General features: G+C 31.9%; 1 protein-coding gene across 1 annotated transcript in view; it reads left to right on the forward strand.

Moving 5' to 3' along the window:
* Positions 1–2,457: 2,457 nt before the first annotated feature.
* The window catches only part of LOC134852066 (peroxiredoxin-5, mitochondrial-like), a 41,058-nt gene continuing 20,509 nt past the window's right edge, over positions 2,458–23,006 (forward strand). Inside the window, exons 1-4 of the mRNA XM_063868345.1 lie at positions 2,458–2,490; positions 18,385–18,486; positions 21,249–21,429; positions 22,038–22,159. Coding sequence (XP_063724415.1) covers positions 2,458–2,490; positions 18,385–18,486; positions 21,249–21,429; positions 22,038–22,159 — 438 coding nt within the window. The remainder of the gene's footprint in view (positions 2,491–18,384; positions 18,487–21,248; positions 21,430–22,037; positions 22,160–23,006) is intronic.

Consider the following 23,006-nt stretch of genomic DNA (forward strand, 5'->3'; position numbering starts at 1 on the left):
AAATAACCACAATAATGATAACAATAACCATAATAATATTAATATTAATGATAATCATAATAATCATAATAATCATAAAAATTATAATAACTATAACAATCATCATAATAATTATTAATCATAATAATTATAAGAATCATAAAAATGATAATGATGATATTCATAAAAAGAATCATAAAAATGATAATAATCATAATAATAGTCATAATAATCATAATAATCATAATAATCAAAGTATTAATCATAATAATTATAATAATAATGTAAAATAACCATAATAATCATAACAATAATCATAATAATATTAATATTAATGATAATCATAACAATCATAATAACCATAAAAATAATCATAATAAAACTTAATCATAATACTTATAATAATCATAAAGATATTAATCATAATAATCATAATAGCAATCATAATAACAAAAATGATAGCCTTAATAATGATAATGAAAATCATAAAAACAACCATAATAATCATAATAATCAGAAAAATCATCACAATAAAAATATTAATGATAATCAATCATAAAAATCATTAAAATCATATTAATAATCATAATCATATTAATTATAATAAACATAAAAATCGTAATCATAATAATTATAATAATACTCAAAATAACCATAATAATGATAAAATTAATCAAAATAAAATTAATATTAATGATAATCATAAAAATCATAATAATCATAGTAACCATAATAATAATCATAATAATTATAATAATCATAAAAAGGATAATGATGATAATCAAAAAAATAATCATAATAATCATAATAATCATAAAAATAGTCATAATAATCATAACAATAATCATAATAATCAAAATATTAGTCAGAATAACTATAATAATTATCAAAATAACCATAATAATGATAACAAAATCATAATAATATTAAAATTAATTATAATCATAATAATCATAATAACTATAAAAATAATCATAATAAAAATAAATCATAATATTTATCAGAATCATAAAGATAATAATCATGATAATCAAAATAATCATAATCATAACAATCATAATAATAATTAATCTTAATAATTATAATAATCATAAAGATAATAATAATGATAATCATAAAATAATCAAATTATCATAATAATCATAATAATAATCATAACAATAACCATAATAATCAAATTATTAATCATAATAATTATAATAATAATCAAAATAACCATAATAATGATAACAATAATCATAATAAGATTAATAATCATGATAATCATGATAATCATAACAACCAGAATCATAATAAAAAAAACAATTAATCATAATAATTATAATAATCATAATAATAATCATAATAATCAACACAATCATAAAAAAAATCAAATTAAAAATCATAATAATTATAATAATCATAAAGATATTAATAATGATGATCATAAAATAATCATTTTATCATAATAATCATAATAATAATCATAAAAATCATAACAATAATCATAATAATCAAAATGTTAATCATAATAATTGTAATAAAAATCAAAATAACCATTATAATGATAACAATAATCATAATAATATTAATAATCATGATAATCATAATAATCATATCAACCAGAATCATTAAAAAAAAACAATTAATCATAATAATTATAATAATCATAATTATAATAATCATGATAATCATAATAATCATAATAATAATCATAATAATCAACACAATCATAAAAATAATCAAAATAATAATCATAATAATTATAATAATCATAAAAATATTAATAATAATAATCATAAAATAATCATATCATCATAATAATCATAAATTAATCATATTATCATAATAATCATAATAATAATCATAACAAAAATCATAATAATCAAAATATCAATCATCATTAATATAATACTCAAAATAACCATAATAATGATAACAATTATCATAATAAGATTAATAATCAACCAGAATCATATCCAAAAAAAAATAATCATAATAATTATAATAATCATAAAGATAAAAATTAGGTTAATCATAATAATCATAATAATAATCATGATAATCAACACAATCATAAAAATAATCAAAAAAATAATCATAAAAATAGTGATAATGATAATCATAAAATAATCATATTATCATAATAATCATAATAAAAATCATAATAATCATAACAAAAATCATAATAATCAAAATAATAGTCATAATAATTATAATAATAAGCAAAACAACCATAATAAGGATAACAATAATCATAATAATCATAATGTTAATGATGATCATAATAATCATAAGAACCATAATAATAATCATAATAAAAATTAACCATAATAGTTTTAATAATCATAAAGATAATAATAATGATAGTCATAAAATAATCATATTGTCACAATATTTATAATAATAATCATAATAATTTTAATATTAATCATAAAAATCATAAAAATAATCATAAAAATCATATTAATAATCATAATAATCATAAAAAAAATAACAATGTGGTTCCTGGGAATCGCAGAGGAGCTACCAGTAGGCCTTAACAGTCCATTTGTATTAATTGTCACATTCCAGGCTGTGCTATTTTGTTGAGCGTAGCTCTTTTTTGCGACTCACGGCCTTTTTTTTGCGTCTAGAATTTTCATGTGGTACCACTATTGTAGCCGAAATTGGTCAAGCTGTGGTCAGACTTGAAGCTAGAGGTCAAGTGAGAGCTCGTCCTCGCACACTATCAATGCCATGGTATGGAATCAAATACACGATGTGACGTTTTTAAATTGAAAGCCTTACCACTATGCTAAGTGCCTCCGGTTTGAAAATTCCACAACCATTCATCGAGAAAAGTTGGGTGCTACTCAAGTTTTAGGAGATTTTTACTAGTTAGTAAATACCATAGCAATTTTTTAAACGAGTTGTTATTTTTAAACAAAAATTATTTAATTATTTGGCAATGATGCTTGCGAAATAACTATAAAATTAGGCAAATGTGGAGCGTGAAATTTTAATTGTTTTAACATCTAATCAGCGGCAGATGTTTGTTGCCAAGGCATTGCTTTTTTAAAAATTGTAAAAAATTCTTCCAACAAAAAATTTCCTCGCAAAATCAGGCGCCACAAATAATCCTTGGGGTGGGTTGAGTGATATGTCATAATAAAGCACTTTAAGTCGTAATTCGAAAGACTTTATAAAAAATTTCCCGTTCATCGACAAAATAGCTGTTTGGTTTTTTCAATATTATTTTGTCTAAGATTTTGTTATAGAATGATTCAGAAAGATAGGCCTATTGTAGAAGGATAGTCGCAAATTGGTAGTCAGTAAGCTATGAAAACTTTTATTCAAGCCCTGTTATCGTTTTTTTGATAAAATTTGTTTTCCAACACGCCTACTTTTAATATGAATAAAAATCGTAAACGCCAAACTCTAATCCTTCATACAGAAAAAATTGAAAAAATGGACCGTAGTTTTTTAAGAATATGGCTGGAACATTCTGTGCTACTTGCTTTTTAGATAAAAGAATTGTTTTTTATTGATAAAAAATACGCAGGTTAACCCATTAGATCTTGATTGTTTGTCGAATGATTAGTTGCTTTTATGATAGTAACCTTTTCTTGGAGAGGATTTAGCTATGACAGCTAGAAAAGTATTTTGGGTTCTTTTCTTCTTAAAACATCTTAATCACAAGAAATAAAATTTTTCTTTTCAGTTTTTTTTTGAAGTTGTGCCTGCGATTGTTCCTGTTTACAAAATTGACAGGGAGGGGGTAAATTTATGGGGGAAAATGAGTAGCTACTGGAGCTCAGAGCACGAAAAATTGAGGCCTGGCGAAGAAAAACACCTCAAAAGTTTAAAATGCACGCAACAACTTGAAACGGCGAAATGAATTTTGTAAGAAATTTTTTCTTGCACGCTCTTGCTCAAAAAAATTATGTATACTGGCACAAAACTACCCCTTCATAAAAAAACATAGAAAAAAAACTGTTGTAAAACTGTTTAGAAGAGGGACTTTTTAGATTTTCTGTCTGGCTAAAAATGAATTGTTGCAAGGTGGAACCAGATCTAAACTATATTTTTAATATTGGTTATAAATTGGATATTTTATCACTATAAAATGTTTAATATTAACCAATCATGATCCATCTAACTAACAACCCACTTATTTGTAAGTGCTGAAATTACTTGTAATTTCAGCACCAGAGAGATTTGAATTTAACTTAGAAATTAGTTACCTCTCCAAGAGACCTTCTAGCAATCGCAACAAGCCAGTATACTCTAGATCTATTGAGCCTAGCAGAGACTAGTTAAACACCCTGAGACTAGAAGATATAAGAGTATGATTAGGATCGGTATTAGACTAAGAAGTTGCACGAATCAATCCGGCCGAAAATAAGATAGCGTGACGAGCAGACGGTGTACCCTATCCGAAATTACTCAATGAGTTACACTTCGGTCCTAACTCATCTGGTGCGACCATAAGTCTCGAATGAGACCTTAAAAAACAAAATTAGCTTAGAACTAACAAGATAGATTAGAAATAGACAAAAATTATTTCCGAAATGTTACATGATAACAATTTAATTGAAATGTCTCTACGACTCAATAGATCAGAGCCGCTATTCCGTACAATACTAGAACTACCAGGTATTGGAAGAAGACCTCGGACAAGAGACGATCTACGACTACGAAGAAACTTACCACTAAGTTTCATGGTCGTACGGCGAAAGCCAGAACAAACTTTTATATTTAGAATTTTACTAGCAATAAATTTAGATTTTAATTTGCAAACATAAAACCTTGAAGACAAATCTTCAATGATTATTTCAGGCGCTAAACAAAATTTACTATTGTACAATAATGATTGATAAAAACATCTCAAATCGTTTCCTCCAAATTTGCAGTAAGATTTAAAAAGATATCTGAAAAATAATTTATTAAAAGGAAAATAAAAATTAGTTAACATGATCATAAATTGTTAGTATATATAAGTCATCGTAGCATCTCAGCTTCATCACCTAAACATAATAGCAATCATAAAACTGCTAACATTATTAAAAACTAAACTTTTCCATCAAATAAAACCTAAAATTATTTTGAAAATCTTATCCTAAATTTAATCTATATTTCACTTAAATTTCTCTACACCTTAAATATAGTTCATCAAGGCTTTCCTTGGATCACTTAAAATGTCTAACTTAATTCATTTTATACCATTATATTTTTACCTGATCATCAAGGCTTATCCTTAGATCAAATAGAACAATTTTGTTCTCCCCCACCCTATTAATAAAGTGTCTAACGACCTCAAACGTCGATTCACTATCCAACCCTTTTCAAGACCCAGGACTAATAGAAATTTTTCAAATCACTCTAACCATTCTAATTAGGCTAAACAGTGAAGAACTTCGGTTATTCATCCTTCACTTGACCCCCCCCCCCTCTTACATGACCCAGGCTAAATCTTAAATCTTAGTAAATTTAAAATAGTATCTAACGAACTACTCGCGTTCTAATTATACCTGATCCCTGTAGATCGATTTACTTTTCTCCAACCCTTGAACACAATCACTACCCCTAAGTAAGATCAAGTAAGTTAACACCTTAGCTTAGAATAGTCACGAGAAAGTAACAGTCATTCTCCGGAATCGATTTACTTTTCTCTCCAACCCTGAATACAAAGACCCAATTTAGGCTAACCAAAAAATCGTAAAGACTAACAGTCTAGGATATTATATTCACTAATAAAAACCTTGCATCCTTCATCCTAAACCTTATGTCACTGAACAATTTAGGAAATAAACAAACAATCGTACTACACAATTGCAAAATAAATAACGAAACATACGATCTCGTAATCACACCACATAAACAAACAATTGGATATATTCGAACAAAAAGACAAACAAAAAAAAGAAAAATTATAAGTAAACAAAGGCAAATTATACGGAAAAGATTTTCAAAGCGAAGAAACGCAGTCTCCGAATCAGAAGTCAGTAATTTAGATGCACTTTGCAAACTAAACGAAACAGTAAATAAAAACCACCCAGTTCACGACCAATTATTTTTTTCCGATTCAGAAGCCACATCACATTCATCAAAACAAGGAAAAAGAAGGAATTTTTTCCTAACACGCGTAAAGTTTCTTGGCCATATTTTTGAAAGAAACACTATAACTCCATTAAAATCACGCAAAGATGCAATTCAAAAACTTCAACCACCTACAAATAAGAAGAAAATCGAAGAATTTCTTGGAATGTTAAATTTTCTCAGTAAATATGTATACAAAATGCAATTATACTTAAGACCTTTCTATAACATCCTTAGACAACCAAACAACTTTGAATGGACTACTGAACATCAAACACGATTTGACGAAATTAAAAAATTTGCTAACAGAACAAATATCAAATACAATCCCAGATCCAAATCAACCATTCAATACAATCACACAGTGGAACAAATAAGATGAATTTAGTATCAGCAAACTCTCGTTTATTTACACAAGCCGAACTACGACTCTCTACTCTCATGAGAGAATGCACAGCTAGAATATACACACTTACCGAATATGAATTTCTAATACTTGGATCAAAACATCCAACAGTTCGATTTACAGATCATAAACCCATAAAATTTCTCTTTACACAAAAATCGAACTCAAACCATCGAGTTTACAGATTTCAATTAATTTTAATGAAAATTCCAAACTTACATATAGTTTGAACAGCATGAAAAAATCTTGCGTTACCAGATACACTAAGTAGAAACACACCACTTGAATTACTCACACGAAAAACTACAGTTGAAATACCACAAAATAATAAATTTTATCTTGCAAAAAACGAAACATCACCATGACTAGAATGTAAATATGCAGGAAAAACAGATATAGATCAATCACAATTAAACAATTTACAACAATTTCCACTTTATTTAGATTGTCAAAACAATCAATATGAAGTCGATTTATTAGATACATCCACATTTAAACCAACCCCATATTCACATTGGATAAAAAATAATACTCAGCAATAAAGCAACAGCCACACAAAAAAGATCCTTTCCCATTGATAGAAAAAGAAAATTTAACTGACAATATAAATTTGTCAGGACCACCGACAACTGATTTAAAATATACAGTAAATCAAGTTTTTAATCTTCATGACCCACTCGACACAATTCCCCTATCAAAAATAGAAGTCGAAAATATTTTTTTTTACCACCAACAGAAAAAATTACTCTACAATTAATACAACAATACCAAAATTTTGACCCTATTATTAGACAACTTAAATCATGACCCAAATATAAAACAGAGCCAGCAAAAGCTGATACAACGATATTAGGAAAAAAAACACTCCTCCGATAATTTAGAAAAATCAATAAAACTACTTTAAATAAAAATACAGATCTTTCAGAATATAATGCATCCGATTCTAAAGTACCCTGTCTCCCCCTCAGCATGATGTTGATAGCATTCAACATATCTCACACACAAAATACAAAAGGACACTCAGGATCAGGAAAAATATATTCAAATTTTACACAAATATTTTACTTCCCAAATGCACCAATTTGGATTAAAGTTTTATGCAACGATTGCATAATATGTCAATTAAATAAACCTTACCCAAATCAAAAACAAATAGCACCAAAACAAGACTTTAAAGGACAAAGTCTATATTTCAATCATAGAATTTCACTTGACAAAAAAGGACCAATTTCACCGTCCTCAGAGGGAAACTCATATATAATGGTCATTGTTGATGCATTTACACACTACGTAGCACTCAACCCAGTACCACAGTGTAATGCTTATTACGCATACACATCACTCTACTAACATTGGATAGCTAAAATCGGATTACCCGAAATACTAGTTCCAGATAAGGGTACAGAATTGATAAACAATGAAATCATCACATTATGCCACCTGTATGAGACCATTTCCATCATCCACAAATTTTAAAATTAGCTTCCGGTACACATACCGAATGGATTTTCAATAGAGATAAAAACTTAATGAAAAATACCAAAAACTAACAAAGAAATTGTTACAAAGGCAAAATATAAACAACTAACTTAATTCACGCGTCATGCCAGCTACCGATTTAAAAATTGGAACATTTGTTTTAATACCCAATTTTAAAACACAAAAAGGAATATCCAAAAAACTACAACCACTTCGAAATGGACCATATCAAATAATTGATAAAGCTACTGAAGTAACATACAAACTTACTGACTCCAGCAAGAAAGAAATCATTCAACACCGTAACAACCTTTTACCTTATTATCCAAAAGAATACGCACTCAGCGAATTAACTCAATTATATTCTTTCACAGGCTTACACATTGTTCAATATCATTCACAAGAAGAACAAAATCAAAAATTTTTTACCACAAAAAGTGAAAATACAATAAAAATGTCGACCCTCAAAAATCCAACATACCAGAATAAAAAAAATCAAAAAGAAAAAAAAATCGAAAACTAACAGAAAAAATCTTACCACAGGATCAACAACAAAAATCCGAACATAGAGAATCATCACGTCTCAGAAGTCAACCACGAAGACATTCATTACACAGTCTAAAATATTAAAGAAAGTTGAATTCCAGAAACAACTTCAATTTAGATTACCGTAACATTCCTTTTAAATCACTTTAAACTTACACATTTCTGTAAAAACAAGCTGAAAATAACCTCGATCAATTTTAGTTCAAATTCAGCCAATAGAAATGGTTCAAATTGCCACCTTTATATCTCTAACACAAACTTATTTAGCCGATAGAAATTAATCTCCAGGCATATCTATAACTATTACATTACAACCTCCAGGTCAAAAACAAGCTTGCTAAAACTTGACAACTAAAATAAACACTACTTCAATATAACAACCCTCCCCTATCAGATTATGCTAAAATCCCAACTCAGACCTCAAAAGTCCCTCAAACAAAAATGGCCCATTTAGCCTAAAGTAAAAAAGACCCATGATCATTTGGCCTAAAGTACAAATATTTCAAAGATACCCCCACTTACTCAATAAATAAAAACAAAACTATGAAGATCTCCCGAATACCATAAAAAAACACCCTCAACAATTTTTCACAAAACTCAACCCACATGTCAAAAATTCAATAAACAATCCGACCACACTCGAATTTTGCCTCAAAACTTTAAAAAATATTTGACGAAACAAATCATTTCTTAAATGCGTCTCTCCATAACAGTTGATCATATAAAACAAAAACTTCTAAACCTCTTCACAAAACTTTTCACTGTATTTAAATTTTTCCTATTCTTTTTCATTGAAACTTTTGAATCTCTATTAATCATTTCTATAATTTTTTGCGATCTTTTTTAAATTTTCTACTCCCTATTTGAAATATATCTCCAACTTTCCCAAATCCTTGACCACATCTACAGGTACGAAAACATAAAATCTATTTGAATGATACGAACCATTTTCAGTCGAAAAGATTTTTTTTTTATTCATAATTTTTCTCACATTTTTAATATCCCTAATTATGACAATATGCAAATGTATAAAAAAGGCAATAGTCACATTTGTCTTAGCAACTGTTCTTTTAATACTTTTTATTGAAGAATATTTTAATAAAACATAAATTTTCCCAATAGACATTAAACGCTCAAATAATTTTTCAAAATTGCTAATCAACCACCACCACACCAGCCCCCACCAACAACATCCCAAGAAAGTCCAATAACACCTACAACCACCAACAATCCCCCACCATCAACTCGAATTTCTTTTCAAGACAACCCGTACACTTTTGAAGAACGACACGCACGATTATCTGAACCCTTAGAACCAGTTAATCGCCAAGCACCTTTAAGTGAACCAACATATAATTTATACCCCATCTTGCAACAAGATATTACTCGAGTAGGACACATAAGCCAAAATCAAAACAAACTTGAAATAAATAGACAAATCATACACCCACGAAGAAATAGAAATTTTCAACCCCCCAGAGTTCTTTTAAACATACCCCAATCACCGACACCAACTACATCAGAACTTTCAAGCAGTACATTACCAGAAACTCCCACCCTTCTTTCACAACGCAGCATCTCAAATATTCCATCAGATTATTTAGGTTCAACTCCAACATCAGAAAAAATTCGAGATAATCCTTTTAACCCCCCAGATACCACCGAACGACCACCATATTGGTCAACACACTCATATACTCAAGGTGAATCAAATTTAGTGAACGAACCAATAGATATCTCTTCTGATACAACATTATCATCCCTACCAGAAACACTTTCACTTCCATCAACACCATCCTTAAGTCAAATTTCACCAACACTTTTCCCCCTCAATTTTCCCACAAATCTTGACGCCAGATACCAAGAACAATCATCCACAAATACCCCCCTACGTTTAGATTGGAATAATTTCGTAGCACCTCCCCCACTATTTGGACAACATCAAGAAAGTAGCCGACTCCACAATTGGGCACTAAAAAGACTACAGTAAAGACAAGATATCCACAAAGATATTCAAGAACACAACATTCAAATACTCCAACAAAATAGTCTCCAACTAAAGTTTGAAATCACAGTCAGACTTAATAATGTTGCTCAACCCCCATTTCATCTAAGTCCACCAAATCTAACAGCTCAATCACTACCTCCCCCATTTTTAACAACGGATTATCATACACATGTTTGTTTTAAAAGTATTCACATTTCAACACCTACTTTTTTTAATTTTTTTCCGAACAAAAGACAAATCCATCTCCTTGCACAGGACCTCAAGATTTGTTAGTAACACACTATGATTCTGAAGAAAACGAACAAAAAACGCTACTTAAGTATGTTATAAATCAAGTCACACAATGTGAATCCGAACCACAAGCTATAGAAACAACAAATATAGTAGCCACATTATACTCAAAAGCCCGATCAACAACACTAACAGGATACAAATTTAGAGCAACATTTTCCGAAAAGAAAGTATATTGTGCACAAGTCTCAAATGGAAATAGAAACCGACTAGGTCACGAATCTTTCTATCAGAGTGATATAGAAAGATTGCTACATTTTAGCCCTCAAGACTGTAAGAATGAACTTAGTCGATTAAACTACACAGAATGCAGGAACAAATCGAAAATTTGTAAATTTTCAAGTTTTCCCAGACTTAGCACATCAAGCATAACTTGAAAAACACCAAGGTCACATAATACAAGACAAAAATTTCCCCTTTCATGGAACACACGGAAGATTAACATACGATTTACATGATAAACAATGGATACCACATATCGGTGCAAACAATCCCTCAAAATGCAAAGCAGACACAAAAAATAGAGGATATCAAGAAATAATGTTTTTGACTGGAAAATACAACTTGAAAAAGTACAACTTACACGAGATTTAAAAGACGACACAATTCTTTACCAAGGCATACGACTCCCTTGCAAAATTAACCAAGAATATTGCGATCCTACAACACGAAAGCAAGCAACCATTGTATGGTTTCCTGAAGAAACCTGCACAGTTTTTCAAGAAGCAAGGATACACGCTAGAATGATTAAATTCCATCAAAAATATTTTCTTGAATCAATCCCTTTTGAAGAAGTCAACCCCGATCAAATTGGAAATAATAACAACAAATTTAGGAACCTCCACAATATAGAAAATAAACTAACACGATTTCAAATATACGCAGAAACAGAACTAGCATGTAAATATAAAAAACCAATTTACAAAACACAATATTCAGAAATTCTTGTCGAATACGAACACGGTTTCGACATGAAAACAGGACATCTAATTGTAGACCCTATGGCCACATCTCATTCACTTACCGACGGAAACCTTTATGTTTCAGTAAAATTTCAGAAAAACATAGGACGATGGGGTGGAAAATTAAAACCACAAGACGCAGATAGCACACGGTTACAAGATTTATTACTTATGAACCGTACATATTTTGGCGCAATTCATTATGATATATATTTAGACATGAAACTAGATTACACAATAAGCAGAATTTTTCATGAAATGTCACTCTCAGAATTGGAAACACTACATCAACTATGTGAACTAGAAAGAACCCAGATTTTACAGTCACTAGCACTAGCAGTTCTCAAAATACCATTTGTTATCCGGAAATAGATCAAATTTCATTGATTATGAAGGAAACATTTTATGGTATTACACTTGTACCAAAAAAGTATCACCTTTATACGTTTTTGAAGATAAAAGATGTTATAGATAAAATATATTTTGTTGACACACTTTCAAAACGAACATATTTTTGGGACACAGCAGTACCATGTGGACCAGAAAACAGCCACAACGTTGTACAATTAAATCCCGACGAAGACAAATATTATTTATTAACACCATACCCAACATTAATGCCACCATTAAAAAAGTTCTCACCTGAGAGCATTCGAGCTATAGCCCGCAATCCAAGTATCGATTTACAATCGATATGTATCTATTCAAAATCAGACATACAACATCACATACGTACACAACAATTTCAAGAACTACTTACAAAAATGGACACAATACAACGACAATCAATAGATCAAAACTTACGAAAACTTGCAGAAACAGCAGGATTTTCAGATATTTACGCACAAGATTACAGCGGATATTTTACAGACATAAAAGATTACATTTATCTAAATGGTGAAAAATATCGACCACAGGATATATCATCGATTAAAATTTTTAGTTTTGTAAATCTCAAAAATGAATTTTTAGCCTTTCTAGGATGGCAATATTACATCTTAGAAAGATTGACTATCTTATACGCTATGTTTAATTTTATTGGATTTCTTTTCTCATTACTAAAAGGAATCTATAGCACATGCGCAATACATACACAAGTAAACCGACAAGCAAGCGTAGCACGCATATTATTTACAGGATTTTTTGGAATATTTTCATCATCAATAAACAAAATCCTCTTAGATGCACAAATTAAGGAATATAAAACAAAACTATCAACAAATCCTAACAAATACGACGAATCAAATAATATTAATAATACAAATGCACTACCCACAGCACCACATTTACGAAACCTCCAATTTAACCATCCATTATCATTAGTCTCACGTAATTTTAGGAACTTAGCAATTACAAACCCCCCAAACTTAAGACCCAATCACATACAAAGCCCCATTCAATATATAGTAACACAACACCCTCCAATTGACGATATATACGAACAAATCATTGAACAGCCCCATACCACCACTTTTCAATCTCAAAATAATCCTTTTTTTTTAGCCCACGATGAGCAGACAAGTTGGATCACTCCACCGATCAAACTCCCACCCTGCCAACCTCCAAAATCCACTTCCTATTATCCCGCTTTTTGCTTTTTGCCACCTGATTCACCACAAATCAATACATCATCAGGTATGAATTCTGACACTAATTCAGATATCACAATTTATACAACAGTTTCACAATTCAATAATTCTGATATAGAAACTCCCGATAAGTTCGCAGATTCCGAACCATCCCCTTCTACTCATACCCAGACCAGCTCAACAATCTTCTCAAAACCTCCTTTCCCACCTATCCAACCCCAAAGTGAACATCCATCACCCTATACCCCTTCTCAGGTAACCCCAACCTACTCCCCTCTCAATAATGAACGCTCCACCAACAACTCCCCAGATAATATTCAATTTTCCGAAGAACTAGATAATTTTATAACACTTCAACAACAATTGCTATCTCCCCACACTCTAACTATTCACCAATTCTCATCAACAACAACATCATCAAATCGAACAACACCTACACCAATTTCAGATTATACTCCATCATTAGCTCATTCACCCACATCAACAGAAACATCCACCAGTACTAATGGTGCTTATCGAACCTTTAAACGCAAATTCCCAAATCACCCATTACCATCCAAACCCGGAATCGCCCGAGAATATATCAACCATCCAGACCACACCAATACTACGATCTTTCTTCAAATAACCCTATCTTTATTTCCCCAATATACACTAAATAAATCCGACCCTAACCCTGAACCACGTCACTTTGTAGATGAACATGTATTAATACCCACACTTCATTGGACAGCTTATTATAATTTCACTAACCCCCTTGAGCTACCACTCTATAACACCACTATAGATATTGAAAGAAATAAGGACGAATTATTCAGATCAACCACAGCACTCACCCCCGACAATTTACATATGTAGGATATAAAAATTATTAAAAACATTCACTGCACCCCAAGCTAACGACTTTTCGATTGAATATTTTGATCATAACATCATTAGATCTAATCAAGACAAGTTTCTTGACGACGATCAGTTTTCTAACCCACAACTCACAGAGAAATTTTTCATAAAACCCCTTACTTATTCACACTTAACAACTTAGATAAAAAGCATGATCACATTATTTCAGAAGCACTCTCAGATATTCAAGCATACGAATCATTTCACGAAAAATTTCAAACATTTTCACTAACCTTTCATTTTCTCACACCAAAGGAACGTGATTTGCACTGTTCACACGACATCATGTTACGAACTAAACAAACGCACACCTACATTTATTATCGATTTATCCAAAATCATTTTCGTTTACACACACCATCGCGAACTAACAGTATGACTAAGAAAAGAACACCTACGGTAGCCAAACTGGATTAAACCAGCTTAAAACTGGATAATTTATTCTTTTGAAGACTATTAACAAGTCTAAAAAAGAAATCATAAAACACCAAAAAGTCGCAAGACAAACGCAAACCAAAAACAATTTGATTTTTGAGAAAACGACACAACCAACGACACGAAAGGAAAACCAGAAATAATATAACATAAAAAGTTAGCACAAAACAGGACCCCTTAAAACACCAGCAAGAAATCATACTCCCACTCCTGGCCTAACCCACCAGAGAGGACGTCCTGAGCATGCTCTATAGCCGGCCTCACCCACCGTGCTACAACCACGCTTTGTGACCACATCATATTTTTGACAAGAGGTACTCAAGGGTGAGTAACTCTTAAAAATAACTGAACTAAAACTAAAACGCTTTTGCGAAAACAATTAACCAAAATCATAACTAAAAATCAGAATGAACAAAAATTTATAAAACGTAAATTATAATATGCAGTACATAGATCACGAACAACCGCAAAGACGAGCATCCAAAGACTAGACGACCCCATCACACTCAACGTATAGAATGGCTAAACACAACTGACATGCCGCTCACAATCACGACTCATAAAGGATTTAGAGTACGACTTGACTTCGCAGAAAAGGACTTCATTGAACCAGACCAATGATCACCTCGATGTTCAAGTATACGTACAGATCCGAGTTACAAGGCATCCCCTACAAACACAATCTTCACGCCATTCCCAGATAAGAATGATACTCGATCAAGTTCTCCACCCAAGCAGGACAAACAATCATAGCAAACCATTCTGAAATCAGATTGATTTCACCGGTGGTCGCAGTCATCGTCGAACAAACAACTAACAAGTTCATGTCGATGATTCTAGCTTCCTGGAGCTTTCTTCTCCAAGAACAAAACAAGAAATGATGCTCGCCAAATAACAACGACCAACATCCATCCTTCATTACAGATAGAAGATCTAAGATTCAAAACTCTGTAAACCCCGGATGGGTGGAACCAGATCTAAACTATATTTTTTATTATTGGTTATAAATTGGATATTTTATCACTATAAAATGTTTAATATTAACCAATCATGATCCATCTAACTAACAACCCACTTTTTTGTAAGTGCTGAAATTTGTGGTAATTTCAGCACCAGAGAGATTTGAATTTAACTTAGAAATTAGTTACCTCTCCAAGAGACCTTCTAGCAATCGCAGCAAGCCAGTATACTCTAGATCTATTGAGCCTAGCAGGACTAGTTAAACACCCTGAGACTAGTAGATATAAGAGTAAGATTAGGATCGGTATTAGACTAAAAAGTTGCACGAATCTATCCGGCCGAAAATAAGAAGCGTGACGAGCAGACGGTGTACCCTATCCGAAATTACTCTATGAGTTACACTTCGGTCCTAACTCAAAGGTATATTTTATTTTTATTTTTGAGCTGAGTTTGCCGTAGTATTAATTGAACTGTTTTAAAATCAACAGAATCGTTCACAAGATCAAAAAGTTGAATAGACTGCTCTTTTTGGGGCAAATACACGCCCATCTATTGTCGATCAGTATGAATTTTTTGATTGAAAAATTGTTTTAAAAAATAGTTTTTCCCTTAATTTTTTCCTTCCACATGCTTTGCAGAAAACTGAAACGATCTTCATCTTAAATCGTGTAAATGAGAGCAAATTTTTTCCCAATATCCATTTGGAAAGGTTTAGTTTGCCATTTACACTTTAATAGAACTAAATACATTTCGCGTTATTCATTCCAAATTAAAATGTAGTTGAGCAAACAGTCCTAAACATGAAGCATTAAAATTTTTCAAAAATACGCAAAGAAGAAACAATTTTTTAAGTTTGAGCCCTTCAAATGAATACTTTCAAATTTTTGATAAAAAAACTTCGTCAAAATTGCTAGTTAAAAATTGTTTTCTGCAAAATCACCCATATCGCGAACAAATATTTTGATTAGTCGAATTATTATACTTTTTGAGAAATGAAGAATCATAAAAAGCACCATTGTTTCAAATTCATTGTAGATTCGATTTCTTTCGTTTGGTTCTTAAATACATGTATTCTTTCTTATCTTCATCACTTTTTAGGTTTAAGACGCAATTAACGTTTTCTCAGTTTCACGTCCCTATGTGGCAGACACGAAAAATTCTAAATTATTTTCAATCTAAAATTAATTGTGATACAAGGCTGATAATTTGGTATCAATTTAAGTTTAAGCAAAAACACTTGGTTGGTTGTCGAAAAGGCAACTTAAATTAAAAGCCTATGAGCAAATGATTACCGCTTTCAAACAATCTGATCTTTAAAAAAAAAGTTCAGGGTTATTAAAAGATTAGCATAGATTTTTAGTAGCCGTCAACGAGTAAAGTATATTATGATACATTCATCATTTAAGTTCTGTGATGTAACCCTGATAGCAAAAAGAAACCCAAAACAAAACTAACAAAAAATTGACAAAGTCTTGGTTGTCTTGAATACAAACTTCTTGAAACTTGTTTTTTTTTGTGCGTATTAATGAGACCAGCAATTAAACTTTCGTCAAATTTTAGAAAAGAAAATTACACGTAGTTCTACTGTTTTATTGGCTTTTAATCGAAGAAGTTTTTGTCAAAATTACTCCTAAAAACTTTGTTGTGGAAAAAAATCCAGGTTTAAGTCATAAATTGATAACAGAAAATGGTCGATTTTGATTCCAAAGTGAATAATTTTTGCTTGCCGTCAACTTTTGCTTCAACTTTTGCTTGCCGTAATTTTTTGGATACCATCCAGCTGGATGCATCACTCAAAGTTCGCGAGAAAATTTTCTTCCAAGTCATCTGTTTGTCCACAATTACTGGTATCGTCAGCAAATTTTGTGGCATCGACAATTTGCAAGTATTTGGTAGATTACTACCAAAAATCAGAAAAAATAGCAGCCAAAAGGGACCATTTGGTACACCACATTCCTATTGGTTTTATTCAGTGGCGTGCGCGGAAACTTTTCTAGGGGGTTCAGTCTTTCGAAAAATTTAGGTCGACCAAATTCATTGCCAGAGCTCTCCAAAAATACTATCTGGACCTTATTTTATCAAAATTTTTTGCCTCGAGCAATTTTCCAAAAAAGCCAAAAAACGTGTTTTTTGGCACTTTTTGAACAGTTTTGACAAATAAAATTGCGCTTGTTTCCGACCGCGCTCCCCCTTCAAAATTGGCGCCTTAAGGAAAATGTTTAGGTTGGTCAGCCATTAATAGATGTCGCAAAATTATACCAAAGGGGAGACCCTTTGGAAACATTTGGCAACCAGAAATGAATGGAAAGGCCGTTCCCCCCTCGGCACGCTACTGGTTTTCTTGGTTATTTGTTTTTCGGTAGCCCAATTTTGTTTATGTTTAGTTGCGGCATACACAAGTAACGACATAGATTTATTGAATTTGTCAAGGTAAAAAATGATTTCATGAAATCAGCACGCATAGCTACCCAGAACTTTTTAACTGTTCTCTCCTCACTGCAAAACGAGGGGGGGGGGGGGGGGGGGGGTGGAGGTGGTGGGGTAGAATTTTTTGGAATCAACAACTTGTGTTTGCTTAGCCGTCATACTCCCGCATAGGGGTGAATCCTGTAATAGGTACCATAGGGGGGCAGTTAATAATATCAGCTGCCCTCTCCTCCATAATATCGACTATATTCATTATCATCTGTACTGTTTTTCAGTTCAAACTCAGAATCAAATTCCACCAACTCCAACTGTGAAATCTTGCAGCGGGTCTGAAACAAACAGAAAATGCCGATCAGAGTGGGAGAGTTCTTGCCCAGTGCCCAGATGACGATCGGGTCCCCCGGAAACAAAATCGACATCCGCGACTACTGCCGATACAAAAAGGCATCTTTTTAAATTGAAGCCCCCTCCTGATTGGTTGAAAATTTATAATAATTCGTAATTATAATGCGAAAAATAATTTAAAAAATTGAGACCAAGTGAACAACCTCCTTCTCAAATCAATTAGGAAAATCTTTTCAATTGGTTGAATTCAAATTTTTCAACTAATTAGACTTCAGCTTTCTGTTATGGTGTTTCACTGTTCGAAACTACTGATTACTTAAGGAGCTGATCACTTTTGGGCGAGGGACGAATTTTTATTTGGTTCATCTAAAGAAGTTCGATTGTTCACATGGTCCAAAGATTGACTGCTAAAAATAAACAGCAAAAGGGTATTATTAGTACATCAAATTTATCTAAAACTGCATTGTTTAAAGTGATCAATTAAGACTCAGAACGTTGTTTGACAGCAAAGAAAACAACAATTACAGGGCAAAAATACAATGGGTGAATTTTTAATTGGCTCCCAAAGGCCATTACAAGGAAATGTGAAAACTCTCGCTCAAAAATTGCATTAACAGCTAAACTTTTCAAAGTTTGTTCAGAACTAGTTTGGTTTGGAAATTGTAACCTTACAAGAATCATTTTGAACATGTACCACTTTTTCTTTTTGTTTTTCTACCAATTTGGAATCAGGTATTGATAACGAAAAAAATCAAAAGTACCTTGCTGACCAGACGGCGAATCATACAATTTCTGCTTAGCGAAAATTGGTTATCATTTGATTTATTAATATCTTTTTCTCGTAAATGGAATTTATACCATTTTTTAAATATTTTTACAAAAAGAATTGGATGATAACTATTTTGTCTAACGATAAAAATCATTAAAACTTTTAGACCAAAAGAACAATCTCCCCCTAAATCAATTCTCCCCCTAGATCAACTATAGAGGCCTTCACGTGGAGGTCATGTTGAAATATTTTACTTTTGTAAAACATGAGCTGACATCTACTTATTAAATTTATATCTGAATCATAGGTTTCACGTTTCTATCTGTCTTCATATTTTGCCTTTAAGTATCCTCAGGTAAGTTTGATCAGCTGTGGATTTTGCAATCAACCGCAATCATGAGCCCCAACAGAAAGTAAAGGGAAAAAACTGTTTCTATCTACTTTTAGATGCCAGCAGCTAACATCCGACAGAACAATAACCAGAAGCTCATTTATGCGCTCAAAAGCATGTCAAGAAAAATTACCCTAGAAAACTCTAACAATTCAGACAATTTTACTTTAAAATACCTTAAAAATTGAGAAAAAACTTGCACTACCTTATAAACACTTTACCTTTTTATACCTTAAATCACCGCAAAAGTTAAAGTTTATCAGCATTAATTGCCACTTTAAAATATATTTTTTAGTTAAAATTACCTTAAATTTTTTTCCTATATTTTAATTACCCTAATTTATACGACTAACAATAAAAAAATTAAGGTGAAATAACCTAAAGCATTAAGGTAAATTACAATAATTTTCTGAATTTTTAAGGTGTTTTTAGGTCAATTTACCTTAACTTTTGTATTTTTTTGGGGAAAAATTAGGGTAAAAATACCCTAATGATAAGGTAATTATATTTTTTGGGGGAAAATTAGGGTAAAAATACCTTAATGATTAGATAAAATACGTACTTTTTTTTAAGTTTGTATGCTGAATTTATCTATAAAATAGTGCTAAGGTTTTTTAAGGCTGGTAACATTTAAGTTTCCCCTTATTCCATTCTCAATTTCAAGCAAATCCCAAAATTAATAACAAGGCAAAAATTGCTAAATTAATCCAAAAAAAGGTTTTTTTTTTAAATTTCAAACTCTTTAATCGGTGCATTTTTCTTTGGTACTCTTGAACTTCCTCATTCTCCCCCATTTAGAATTTTTATTTGAAATTTGTAAAAGCATGTATATTAAGATGAAAAGGAACAGGTTGATTTTGCATTTTTAATCTCAAGATAATGATGTTCATCAGTATTTTTGAACCAGAACTTCTTATGAATCACAGGGGCGATGCTTCGCTTCACAATGACTAGCGAGAACACGACTTTTAAGAAATGCAATAATATAAAGTATAAATAAGCCTCGAGTTAGTAAAAAGTCGGCTAGATCTCGTGTTCGATCTGCAACCTACTGCGACCTAGAGATAAAGATTTTCACGCATTACCCAATCAGCCACGCGCCGTAAAGGCATCACAAACACTAGAGACAAAAAATTGCAGAAAACAGATGCCAAGAAAATTTCAATTCTTGATCGTGATTATAGCAAAATTGCCTATAACAACATTTTCCTTTTTCGATGAACACTTTTATTTGTGAGTTAGAGGTTAGAAAAACAAGTTTCTATCAAAACACTACTATGATTCAAATGTAAAAACGCATGTCATACAGTTTCCACACATGCAAAAAATTATGGACAATATGACAAGCATTTTCAGTCTATGGAGGTCAATCACAGCACTTCAAATGAAGCAATTTTTTTCAGCTGTAAATAAATATTTCACCAAAAAAAATCAGGAAAAAGTCTTTTTGTTTGTCAATACAAATGACCTGGGATATGAAACATGGGCTAAGTTGAAGGAGGGTTTAACTTGAATCCTAGTTGGAATTTCCATCCTTCTCAAAAGAGTCTCAGCAATTTAGATTAAAAATAATAAGTGTGTTATAAGATCTTATTCTGTTTTATAAAGAATGTGTTTTAAGATGATCCAATAACAAATAAAAACATCTAATTGATAGTTTGAAATAAGGGGGCGGAGGCTTAAAAAGAACCCTGAGTGTAGACACTTCTTGTGGGCGTGGTCGGAGCATTCACGCCAACATGCAACTCACAAGTGCCCCAGATAATAGCAGAAGCCGATGAGCTGAAAACGAATGGTGTGGATCAGATCGCGTGCATAACTGTGAATGACATCTTCGTCTGCAACGAATGGGCGAGACTTCTCAACTTCGGAGACAAACTTGAGATTTGCATTTTACCCATTATAACCTCATATCTAATCCAGCACAATAGCCAATAATAGTCAAAAATGGACGGAGAAGAGCAGGGCGGGGGGATCTTAGGCAATCGATCTCATTTTTAGTTAAATTTTGATATATTTGGAGTGTTGGTCAAACTATCCTAAAATTTGTCTACAGCAAATTTATATACCTAATGTTTTGTGTCAAACGTTTCAAAAACAAATCACTTTTTTCCAGAACATTTCAAATTTGCCCAAAAAAAGACATTTTTCAATCATAGTTTTGCGCTGAAGATGTTTTTTCGATGTTTTGGAGAGTTCAAAAAATCAAGTTGGTGGACCAAAAAAAAATTGGAAAATCGCATGCTCCTCGCAAAAATCTCAGTTCCGTTGATGAATAGCTATAAAACACACAAGTGCAAGTATACAAACTTTTATACATTACTGGATACGAAAAAAAAACGAAATAAATAACGAAAATGTACCTTTCTTCCAAGTTATCGTAAAGAATTTGGTTACTTTTCCCCTCTAGTGGTTTGATGGAGCAAATTTATCAGAGCAAGTTTGTTGGTTCAAGATTAAGTGGACAATAATGGGGAAAAGAGATGTTGTAGATCCTTGCTGATGAAATGGGTGAGTTCGCACAGGCCATTGGCATCACAGCTGACAATCTGGTCGACCTCCTCGGCAATGTCAGATCCGGGAGGTTTCTGATGCTAGTGGTGGATAACAAGGTCAGAATTTTCTCATTATTTTTATACTTATCTTTGAACTTTCTGATTTTTTTCTTATACATTTTTTTTTGTTTTCTTATCTAAGCGGCCTTTATTCAGCTTCTTCCTCTTACAACCATCATTCCTCGCCATATTTGTCCTCTTAAGGATACAAAAAAAATTCGATCAAGCTTTCTAAAAAGTGGTTCAAGGGGTCATGTCTGGCCTGTTTTTTTTTGAACGTCTAAGTTTGTGACAAACTTTTCGAAACTCCGTTTCTTTGCCTCCCTCTCACGTATTTACCTCATCTTCTCTCACTCCGGTCAAGTGTGTGGTGAGAGGGGGGGGGGGGTAAGTATGGAGGAGGAAAGGGAGATAATTGTGAGGTCAAGTGAGGGGGGCTTAAATGTGTGTGTAAGAAATGAGGAGAGTGAGTTTAAGTCCGGGTTGCCTTTCTCTTAGAGTAATTTCGGATAAAGTACACCATCTGTTTGTCGCTCTACCTTATTTTCGGACGGATAGGGTCGTGCACCTTCTTTGTCTAATGCCGAGGATGGATGTTTTGAACTGTATAGATTCTTTGAAGAGGGTGAAGAGAAGAGTGGCTTTTGCTCTTGTGACATAGTAGTCTTCATGGAGAAAGTAGAGATTTGAGAATACTATAGTGAGTTGAAGGATGGAGTCAAGGTTGCAGATTGATATAGTGATGATTCGATTTCGTTAAGTAGAGCAATACTATGTGCATTCTCAACTATTTAACAAATAGCGAGATAGTGTTTGAATTCGCTGAGTGAAGCGCAAGTGACTAGGATCCGTTTTTCTGAGTTCAAAATAGAGTTAGCCGTTGTTCTTGCTCAATGGATAACTT

The sequence above is a fragment of the Symsagittifera roscoffensis genome, chromosome 7 (genome assembly GCF_963678635.1).
Source record: "Symsagittifera roscoffensis chromosome 7, txSymRosc1.1, whole genome shotgun sequence".
NCBI lineage: Eukaryota > Metazoa > Xenacoelomorpha > Acoela > Convolutidae > Symsagittifera > Symsagittifera roscoffensis.